Source organism: Phytophthora infestans, genomic scaffold, assembly GCF_000142945.1.
Source record: "Phytophthora infestans T30-4 supercont1.2 genomic scaffold, whole genome shotgun sequence".
In the NCBI taxonomy this organism is placed as follows: domain Eukaryota; phylum Oomycota; class Peronosporomycetes; order Peronosporales; family Peronosporaceae; genus Phytophthora; species Phytophthora infestans.
Window position 1 is genome coordinate 5,075,904 of NW_003303757.1, and position 11,653 is coordinate 5,087,556.

An 11,653-nucleotide genomic window follows, 5' to 3' on the forward strand; every position below is an offset into this window, starting at 1 on the left:
CGGGTCTTCAGTAGATAATCTGGTTGGCTCCGATGGGGACACACCGTTCACTGCGTCCAAACCGACTTCGCTGGTGACTGTGGGCGCGTTATCCCCAATTGTGATAGCGTCAGACCCCGCCAGTACGAAGGTACTCTATCCCGGAATGCAGCTCCGTATCGATGGATTACAGTATGAAGTTCAGCGATCAGGACACGAAATCCAGACGATTACGGTGTCAATCCCTAAAGCTGCCAGTCAAAGTGTGGATTATTACGCGCTTACGCTAGCTAGAGCAGGGATTATCTACGGCCCAACGACGTGCTTTCCAGTAAGCGCAACTGCTGACAGCTTACAGACATCGCTACTGCAACTGATTCGAGGAATTAAAGCACAGGCACCAGCGGATTCCGTGCTGGTGTCTCGTTCTGCTCCTGTCGTTACAGCAACTACGACGGGATACGTGTATTCGGTCTACTTTTTCGGAGATGCGGTGGCCGGGGATGTCGCTAAGCTGAAGAAAACATCGACGGGGTCTACGGGAGTCTGTACCGGTATCACAGGTGCTACTGCTGCCGTTAGCGTAATGACTCAAGGAGGTAATCTGCCACATCAGCGGTTGTCTCTCGCGACAGACTCGGGCCAAGTCATCGACACGAGCGGGTACTACAAGATGTCCTTTAACGGGAAAGATACCGATTGCATTTTATGGGGCGCGACTGCGAGTGAGCTACAAGACGCACTTGAGGACAAGTTGGATACCGGTAAAATTATCGTAACAAGACGTGGAGGAGGCATCTCCCAGACCGAGATCCAGCGTCTTCGTATGACTGCAGATGCTGAGGTGACATCGGACAACACGGGGCTGTTCCAGCTACAACTCACGTATGCCGGGGAGACTGCCGCTACACACTGTATCAGTTACGGTGTGTCTGCTGTAAATTTACAGAAAGAGCTCAATGGGTTGAGCAATCTGGGTCTCATCGTGGATCATATCAACGTTACACGTGAAGGTGATGGCTCATCCACTTGGGGCTTTGGTTACGAATATCTGATCCATTTCCGAGGCCCCGTAATTGGGGGATACAGTCCCGTAATCGGCGATGTCCCGTTACTGGAGATTGCCAATGTAGGCCAGGGTTTATGCTCCTCAACCGCTGTTGGTGGGCATCCAGCGTTGATCATTGAGACGGTACGAGAAGGATCGCCTGGATATATCTACGACATCTTCTTCATGGATTACACAGAGAGCGCAACGGTACCAACGATCTGGTTACAGCACGAAGCTCAAGGCTCTGCGTGTAAAACTGGCTGGATCCAGAATGGCGGGAGCGTTCGTCGAGCGTATTTAAAGACGATGGATTCTGGTGGCAGTAGCGAGATTCAAGTGCTGACGATCCCTAACAAGAATGCTGCGGGTACATTCCTCTTGACGTTCGAGGGACAAACAACATCTTGTCTCGCCTTCAGTGCTAGTGCTTCGGCCTTGAAAGATGCGTTGAATCTACTGACAACAATCGACGGAGGAGTCCTGGTATCCAGAGATACAGACGTGAGGGTGGTGCCGAAAGGATTTATCCATAAGATCACTTTTGTTGGAGATCTCGTGACGGGGAATGTGCCTTTGTTGAGTGTACAGGAAGCCACCACTGCGTGTCAAAGTCCGCAGTCAACGACGAAAGCTATGGTTACGGTGGATACCGAGGGAGGACAGAACTCGGGGGAGTTCGCTCTAACCAGTTACTATAACGGAGAAGCGTCCGAAGTCCCACACGTCGCGTACAGTGTCTCGCAGCAGTTTAGCGTCATGAGCGAGCAGTTCGAAGTGCAGCAAGTGGAAATCATCAACTTAGGTAACAGTATCGCACTCGGTGCGACGTATAAACTCACGTTCAAGAGTCAAACGACTGCAGCAATTCCGTGGGACGCGTCTGAAAGTGCATTAGAGAAAGCGCTAACTGAAGCGGGTGCTGGTGCTGGAGATGTTACAGTGACTCGACGATCGGATTCCTCGAACGGGTTCGTCTACACTATTTACTTCATCGGCTCATCCGTAACGGGAGATTTAGATCCGCTAGTATCGGGAAGTCTTTCAAGCTTCGGGACTGGGAAAGTAGTCGTGTCTACAATCCGGGACGGCACGGATGGAGTGTCGGCGTTTACCTCCGATACTTTACCGTTGGCTAAAGTGAAGAATCCGGAGATTGCGTCGCCGTATCTGGGCAGCGCTGCAAGTCTCGACGTCTTTAAAGTGAACGGTTTACTGTGGCCTATCAAGTTTAAGTCGTCACTTGGAAATATCCCGAAACTCGGCAAGCAGACGAAGGCTCTAGCTGCGGGAACTCTATCGATTATCGACGACTTCATCCCGGGATCCGCGTCCAATTCCTATGTGCTCCCGAACCTTCTGGCTGGAATAAACTACTACGTCCACGTGGCAGCGATGACAGATATCGGTACGGGACTCTTTTCAGCCACTGGCTCCATCATACCGAGCGGTACTGCGTCAGCAGTGCAGAATATCCGCGCTGGGTACGCCGTTTACGAGCGCGAAATTCAGGAGATACGCCTGGCGGCATCTCACGTATCCGAGGTACAAGAGATCACCACGGAAGCTGCTAGCATCGCAGAGGTTCAAACACTACGAACGTACGCTTCGTCGTGTCCTTCTGGCTCGTGTGTCAAAGGAGCTTTCGCCTTCCGCGTCCCAACGGTACAAACTATCACCATTTCGGCTCAAGCTCCTATTGGCTCAGGCACTTTTACGCTGCTATTCACTCGAGAAGTCAAAGATCCATCGAATTTGGGCTCCTTCGAGACGATTGGAGCAAAGACTGGTGCGATCTCGTGGAATGCAGACGCTAGTACCGTAAAGAGCGAGTTGGTTACAGTAGTCAATGGAGCTCTAACCACGAACGATGTCGTGGTTACACGCGATGGAGACGCCTCGGAGCAATTCGGCTATGGTTACGTGTACCAGGTTACGTTTATCGGCAACGACGTCGCCGGAGAAACCAGAAAAATCGACTGTGCAGATAAAATTTTTGTGACGACAGGAAATGTGCCTTCAAGCTGCGACGTAACAATGGATTTGGATGTTGCGATGGGGACGGATACAGCAGTACAGCAAGTGATCGTGACGGCCAAGAAGCCATTAGTCGCGGGGTCTTACAGTCTTCGCTTCTTTCACCTCGGAGCGAGGAAGGACTCGACGTGTATCCCGTTTGATGCACCCGCGAGTATCGTGGATATTACGCTGGAAGCGATGGATAATATCGACAAGGTGTATGTAACTCGAGAGCGGGATAGCACACTGGCGCCGAATGGATTTATCTACCGGATTTTCTTCCACGGCAACGGCGTGTATGGAGATGTGGGTAAACTCGACTTTGCCATGTGTACAGACTTCCAAACCCAAGAGAGAAATGCTCTTACGACCGTCGGAGTCGATGGGAAAGTACTCATTTCGATGGTGGATTATGGCGGATTTAACGCGTTCAACACATTTGTGAGTGCTGCATCCGCTACAGCAGCTCAACTCACGACTGATCTAGCGCAGTTACCGGTTTTTGGAGACGTCTTGGTGTCTCAATCGCTTGTAGACGAGCAAGGTGGCTACATTTGGACAGTGGCATTCCGAGATTCCGAAGGGAATCTACCGCAATTCATCTGCGCGGTGGATTCTACATTTAAAACTGCAGCAGGCGCAGGCTGCGAGACAGATACGCTGACTGATGGCAACGTTTTAAGTGGCAGTTTCCTCATTGAAGCGAGCGCTCCGATCCCGTTTGATGCCGACGCTGGGACGATGAAAACGGCGCTACAAGCCATGGCGTGGGTGGGTACAGTGCAGGTCAAGCAGTCGGCTGCGTCTCCGCAACGAGGGTACACGTGGACGATCACGTTCCTGGATTATCGAGGCGACGTCCCCACTTTGCTAGTCACAAGTTCGTTAGTGGGGACCGGCAGTCAGATTTCTGTACGGGAAGCTCGCAAGGGTAACGCTCTGGGCGAGACATTTTCTGTATCGTACCTGAACTCGGAGACTGCAGCAATTGACTGGGACGCAGTCGCCAAGACGGCGGCGAAACCGGATGGCTCCTCGATGCAGGAGAAACTCCAAGCTCTGGATGTTGTTGGCCAAGTGAATGTCGAGCGTTCAGGTCCAGATTCGGAAGGAGGATACACGTGGATGGTGACGTTCTTGGATAATATCCTAAACTCTGGAGATGTGCCGCTGTTACGAGGGAATGCGAGTGCTTTAACCGGGGAAGGAGCTGTTGTGTTTACGAAGGAGGTCACGAAAGGTTCGAATGCGGTTGGAGATCAGCTGTGGCTGTCGTTCGACCCGCCAGCGACAGATAATGGCAGTCCTATCACTAAGTATCAGGTGCGATGGGATACGTCCGACAAGTTTACAGCGAATCCGGCGGATGTTTTCATCTCGGACGCCGAGATTTTGTACAGGACGCAGCGGATAACCACGAGCGCTGCCAGTCTCGCTTGGTCCAATCACATGATCCGACCGGTGGATGAAGTGCAGAAGCTCAAAATTCTCACGGTGGGGACGTTCGAGTTGTCATTCCGCGGTGAAACTACTGCGACGTTGACGGCAGTGGCGGCAGGAACAACAGCAGGCACTACGACGGTCGCTGGTTTGGAGACGGCACTGGAAACGCTCTCTAGTGTCGGCTCAGTCGATGTGTCTTCCGCCAAGACTGTGCTGGAAGTGGGGGCGGAAGTCCTGATCACGTTCACAGCACAGCCAGGCGACCTCCCGCTACTGAAGCCGAGCAGCAGCAAGGCTTCGGTTGATGAGATTCAGACTGGGAAGACGAATTTCCGGAAAGAAGTGGTCGTCTTCTCCTGTACCGCGACAGCAGGTACAGTACGATTCTCGTATAATGGGGAACACGCGGACGTAGGCTACAACGCGGCGCTAACTGCAGTCGAGACGAGTCTGCTGAATCTATTCGGCGTCGAAGCGGAGAGTATCAGTGTGTCGAGTGCAACGCAGTTGGTGTTGTGTAAGAATCCGACTCCAGACGATGTCAAGATTGTGTTCGATCGGGTGTATGGAGACATCACTCTATCTATCGACAAGGGGGTTGACGCTGGAGCTAATGCTCAAATTGTGTTTAATACGGAAGCCTCTATCGACGGCGTGTACAACGACGACCCCGCTCTAACCATGAGCGGAACTTTCCAGGTGGGCTACCAAGGTCTGTACACGCGTCCTCTCAACGCCGAGTCTAGTGCGGATCAACTCCGTTACGCACTGGAAGACCTCGACTCTATCCGAACTGCAAGTGTCAATAGGGAACTATCCTACCAACCTCTACCAGGTAAAGTCGACGTGACCGAAGGGGAGATTTTCGTGACGTGTAGTGCTGGTGAGACTTGCAGCTTTTACTCGGCTGCCTATGGACTTCCCGGGTACAAGATTCGAATTGGTGGAGACTGGTACACTGTTCGTGCAGACTTGAGTTCTCCAGGGTTACACAAGACGCGGTTGTATCTTGGCGACTTAAATGGAAGAGAGATTGGGTATCTTGGATCAACGGATACTGCTGTTTCAGTGGACGAGTGGACGAAGGGATACGTGTGGACTGTGGATATGCTAAGTGTGGCTTCATTGGGTTATATACGAGCGAAGGTGCCGAGACTGCACCCTACCGACTCTACAGTGCGAATATCCGGTAGTGGCTGTGACAAATGCTACTATCTTCCCACCCAAACATCCAAGAAGCTCATCGTCGGGCAGCAATACTTTATCCAAGTGTATGCGTACAATTTTAATGGTAAAGGCAGCACGCCTGTGTCTGCCATTGCTACACCAAGAAAAGTGCCCGACGCACCTTCAAACGTGGATCTCGTGGTCGTGTCTGGCAAAGAAATCGAAGTCTTCTTCTCTCCTCCGAAATTAGGAGAGAACACGAGTCCAGACTTCAACAAGGACATCTCGTCTTACATTGTCCAATGGGACGTTGATCTAGCCTTTAAGCACGGGCTCCCAGTCTGTGCTGGATGTGCCAGAGCGTTGACTGGGATCTTCCTAACTGTCACGACGCCACTCGCGGATTTTTTACCGGAAAAGTCCAAATTTACGGTCAAAGAACTGGGCTGTACCATGGAAGTCGTGAGGGTTGTGAGCGCCACAGTGGTGCAAGTTGTTGGCGGACATAGCTGCGAGAACTTTAACACGCGCTCGTACTCCCTAACGCACTATACTTATCCCCCAGCAACCGTATCTGGAGCTCTAATTCGAGGGTCTCCGCCGTATCGGTATTTGATCTATAACCTCATCATCGGCACGAAATACTCTGTGCGAGTCGCAGCTGTGAACTCGGTTCCTGTCCAACAAATTGCGCTAAATGGAGAGCCTCCTGACAATCGGCAATGGAGTTCACCTCTGTCGGTAACGACAAAAGATAGAGCACCCGACGCACCCTTATCGGTCGCACTGTATCCGTATTCCGGAACTATACTCCAGTTACAGATTCAGCCCTCAACACGCGATGGTAAAGGGACTGGAGGCTTAGCGATTACAGCCTTTTGGATCGACATTGACACCGTTTCCATGTTTGACTCGGTTACGAAGAGTAACCCCATCGAGGCTCTAAACACGACTGTGTCGCTCCCAGAGCTCTATTCTGGCGGACCCCGTATTTATTACCTAACGGGGCTTACGACGGGGACACGCTATTTCGTTCAGGTTAAGGCCCGGAACTCTATCGGCTACAGTCGAGCCACCCTCACGCCGGCTCCTGTGGCCCCCACTCGTCATTCCGATGGACCGATTAACGTCAAGGTCTCTACTCTAATTGCATCTTCGACTCCGATCGACTCGGCGACTGTAACGTGGCAGAAACCAGTTTTTAACGGCGGAATTGGGCTCACAAGTTACAAAATCGAGTGGTGGCGTGCTCAGCCGCGACCCGAAGTGCAAGTGGTGGAGCTGAAATGGGTCCATTCGCCTACTTCTGCGCCTTTTGCTCTCTCGTTTCGAGGCGGGAAGTCGGAGTACATGGATAAAGACGTGTCCGCTGAGAATTTACGGAGTGCTCTAATGAATATCGCGGTGGGAGCGTCGCTAGTTATGGGACACGTGGAGGTCTCACGCTCTACGATCAGCAGCAATCTCGGGTACCAGTGGACGGTGACGTTCGCTAGCGATGCGAACGCTGGCGACCAACCTTTACTGCAATTAGAGATTGGGAATGTGGTGGGGAGTGCGGACGTTACGGGGCGAGTAGTTGAGCTGACTTCGGGCATCGCCGTCCCTGTATTGACGACGCTTCCAGGGAAACCAGAGGTGCAAGTTCTGGCGACGTACCACGCCACAACAGCCGTGACAGGATACTTTCGACTCGGCTATAAGGGCTCTGCGTGGACGAATTATCTCCCAGCAAGTATCAGTGCCAACAACTTGAAACTCGCGCTCGAGAACCTCCCGACTATCGGCGTGGTGGATGTAAATCTCGAGTCGATGGCAGCTGCAGGTCACGTTTTCGCGCTCGGCCAAGTGTGGACGATCACGTTTATTTCTAACGTGGGGAATATACCTCCTCTTACCGTCGAGCCGTCGAAACTCACGCCATTTGACGCATTCCTGGGCGTCAAAGACGGTGACAACGCGGTCGATAGCAGTGGGGTGCTGTGCCTACCAGGTAGCGACATTTCGTGTCCTGGATCGTGGCCGCTTGCCCTTGGAGCGTTGAGACAACAGGCTGCGCCTCTGAAATCCATCGTGGACCTCGCTACACCTGGCGAAGCAGCAGTCGAGTACGCGTTCTACGAAACTTTAAATGCAGCGACAATAACCTACTCTGTCCCAAACTTGGTACCAGGTCAAACGTACTTTGTCGCTGTGACGGCCAAGAACCCGCTGGGACTGGGTCTTCGCTCTCCGACGTCTCCATCGAGTGTCATCCCTCCACTTCAAGTACCTGGTCCACCCACAAGTGTCTCGGTGGATGTAAACCCTGGCGTAGCGACTCAACTCGTGGCAACTTGGAATGCACCCATCAGTGACGGAGGTAGCGCAGTGAGAATGTATCGCATCGAGTTCGATTCGTCCCCGTTGTTCACGAACCGAGGCCAGCAAGACGCGTGGTGTCCAGTTGCACCCACGTATGCAGTCTGGAGAGTGCAGACCGTGCGTACAAGTTCTGCTGTACCCACGTCGAAGATCGCGAATGGATACTTCCAGCTGCAACTAACACGGCTAAACGCCGTGACTGTATCAGATCCTATTCCGTGGAATGCTGTCGCCACCGCTCAAGAAGAAGTCGGCTCGAACACAGTGTCGAGCTCGAAAGTTTTCTGCACCGTTTCTAGTCCAACTTGTACCAGTATGGCTAATTTCCCCTTCGGAAGACTGCAGCTCTCGGGCTCCGTGCAATCCAAGCTCAACTACTTGTCTCAAATCACGAACGGAGTGGATGTCCAGCGTACAACTCAAGCAGCCGACGGGGGATACACGTGGTCGATCACGTTCTTGGATCCGGGGGATAGCTTCGCGCTGACTGCAAAAAATGTACGACTGACGTGTACAGACCCGACTTTATGTACGACCGCTGCGTACGATGCGACGGTGACGAAAGTTCGCGCTGGAGTCATGCCTCCAGGCTGCGTAGGCGTTCGAATTGTGCCGGCTATCGGAGCGCTGAATAAGGGGCAGCTCTATAATGTTAGGGTATCGGCGTACAACGAGGTTGGCTTCGGTAAACCCGCGGTAGCTCCGAGTCCACAGAAACCCATGGTGGTTCCCGGTCCTCCGACTGCCGTGACACTCGCTGTGTACTCGGTATCGGAGCTCGTGCTGCTCTTCAGCCCGCCAGACGACAATGGCGGAGATATTGTCACAGCGTATGAGATTGAGTATTCGTCGGACAGCAACTTCGTGACCTCAAGGTCGGAGGTTGTGACGATCCTTACAGGCATGAGCGCACCGTATCGACGCGTTGTTTCCTCCCTTACTAAAGGCACGCCGTATTTCTTCCGTATTCGAGCAAGGAACTCCCAAGGCTACGGACAATTTCAGCGATCTGTACCATCGAAAATGCAGCCGTACACGACTCCCAGTGCCCCTACACAAGTGGCTCTGGGTACCACAAGCTCGACGATGCTTACGGTTCGCTGGGCTCCTCCCAGTGACGATGGTGGAGACTTGATCTCGGGTTATGTGGTGCAATGGGACGTTGCAGCTGGCTTCGACTCGTTAGCGTTAGCGATGGGCACAACGGTAACGGTAGGAGACTCAGCACAGCGGTCGTACACTATTACGGGGCTCTCACCAAGCACGATCTACTACGTCCGGGTATTTGCGAAGAACCGTGGAGGTCTGGGAACTCCACAGACTGCTACACCCGCTTCACTTGTACCCACAGTGACGCTCCCAGGCAAGCCGCACACGCTGACGATTGCGCCTACTCTGGTCCCTGGTGAGCTCCGTGTTTCGTGGCTTGCACCTGTTATTCCGTATCACGGTTATCCGTGTGCCGGAACACTCCAAGCACCAGGAAGCTGCCCCGTTGTCGGTGGATTGGACATGGCGTACGGCGGACTCGACCTGGACAGATACGTGATCCAGTACTCGGAAAAGAGCGACTTCTCTAGTCCCATCGAGACGACGACGCCGTCCTCAGTTGTCTCGGTGCTGCTCACTGGATTGGTGTCCGCGAAACCCTACTACGTACAAGTTCTAGCACAGAATTCTCAAGGACGCGGCTACTTCTGCAAGCGTACAAACACGCAAAGTCTGCTCTGTCCGGATCATCAACTTTTACTCGACAGCACAATAGTCACGGGCAGCTACGTCTACGCTGCACCACTTTAGGAGAAATACTTGTAACTTGACAATTTATCTGTGATTTTATTTAAACTTTTTCTAAGCTTCTACTTTGGTGCAGCGAAGACAAAGTCTCCCGTGACGACACTACCGTCTTCTAGCACTAAGTGGCCCGGGCAGAGCAGACCTTGGGCGTTCGCTCGCATGCAGAAGTCGCTGTTAAGTCCTTGACTATTCACCGTAAGAACCCTAACATAGTAGGTTTTCCCACTTTCGAGCCCCGATACAATTGCCGACGTGGTCGTAACACTGACCTCCTTAGCCAAAGAGAAGTCGCTAGAGTCTGCATATTGCACCAAGTAACTCTCAAGACTCACGCCTCCAAACACCATGTCTAGTCCACCCAAAACAGGGCAACTCTGAGGTGCTGGCAACGTCCCAGCACACGGAATTCCATGCGCTGGCATACGCGGTGGTTGCCATACAACTTGCAGCTGCCCGACAGTAGCCGTGGGCGCAGCAGCCAACGAGTTGGGTTTACCCGGACGCGTTGTAGCCGGTATTATCGACGCTGGAGTCGACGTCTGTGGAGTACCTTTACCTCCGAGGTTCTTGGCGAACACACGGACGTAGTACCGTGTGCCAGGCGTCAAGAGCGTTATCGTGTACGCCCGTTGAGTCGCGTCGTTGATCACCGCAGTGGTGCTTCCTGTGGCTAAGGAATCAAAGGTAGGAACCACATCCCATTGCACAATATACCCGGAAACCGCGTCTCCTCCGTCGTCAATAGGGGGAGCCCACCCCACCGTTAACATGGTCGAGCTGGTGATCCCAAGCACGACCTGTGTGGGTGAGCTTGGTGTCGTGTATGGTTGTTGTGAAGCTGGAGAAGAGACTTGGAATTGTCCAAGACCTTGCGAGTTGCGCGCTCGAACACGAACGTAGTACCGCGTTCCTTTCGTTAGAGACGAGATGATACGTTTGTAAGGAGAGCTCATACCCGTCGTCAGTTGGACGAGAGCGGAGCTAGGAGACGTGAATGCTGTATCTGTAGCCCACTGCACTTCGTACCCTGCGACTGTATCCCCACCGTTATCATCGGGTGGATTAAAGAGTACGACGAGCTCGGATACGGTTAGCACCGCCAAGGTCACGCCAGTTGGAGCTCCTGGGACCACCATAGGTTTCTGAGGAGACACAGCCAGTTGAGGATCTCCAAAGCCGATCTGGTTGTATGCGAATACGCGTACATAGTACAGTTGTCCCTTATTCAACGCACCCGAAGTGGGGATCACGTGGCTCCCAGAGCAGCTCGAAGGTTTGACACCGGCTCTGGACTTGGAAGGTGGAAGCACACCGTACGTCCCCGTACAACCAGCACCTGTACACGCGAGATTGACATCCCTAGGCGTAAGTGAGAAATCGTCTCCACCGTCTAGAAACGTGATCGTCCACATATAACCGCCACCATCTCCAGCACTGCGTGTGACCTCCACCCCACTCTCAAGTTGTGAAAACTGCCCGAGTTTCGACTGCATAGACCCCGAAGTTTGGATCTGAGCGGTCGTACAGACGGCAACTCCCGTCGTACAGAAAACGCCGGACGACGAAGATGACACAGAACTCGCCTCGTCACTCGCTCCCGCGACTGCGTTCCAAGGGATCGGGTCGGATACTTCCACGATGTTCCTCCGTGTCAGCTCTAATCGAAAGTATCCACTTGAGATCGGGTCTGTGGTCGGTGCGCTAGTCCTCACAGTCTGTACGACCCAGATAGCTGGTGTAGGTGCTACTGGACACCACTGATCTTGATGTCCTCTTGCAGTAAACTGCGACGACACGTCGTACTCTACACGATACATCCACACTGGACTCCCACCG

General features: G+C 53.0%; 2 protein-coding genes across 2 annotated transcripts; one reads left to right on the forward strand and one right to left on the reverse strand.

The window, feature by feature from the left end:
- Positions 1-5,596: 5,596 nt before the first annotated feature.
- Positions 5,597-8,343, forward strand: PITG_01930 (uncharacterized protein; the record flags this gene model as incomplete). Its single annotated transcript, XM_002908474.1, has 3 exons — positions 5,597-8,128; positions 8,192-8,269; positions 8,320-8,343. 3 exons carry the CDS (start codon positions 5,597-5,599, stop codon positions 8,341-8,343), a joined length of 2,634 nt encoding a protein of 877 aa, XP_002908520.1.
- A 1,536-nt stretch (positions 8,344-9,879) lies between these two features.
- On the reverse strand, positions 9,880-11,634 carry PITG_01931 (uncharacterized protein; the record flags this gene model as incomplete). Its single annotated transcript, XM_002908475.1, has 1 exon — positions 9,880-11,634. The coding sequence occupies one exon, from the start codon at positions 11,632-11,634 to the stop codon at positions 9,880-9,882; it is 1,755 nt and encodes a 584-aa protein (XP_002908521.1).
- Positions 11,635-11,653: the final 19 nt, after the last annotated feature.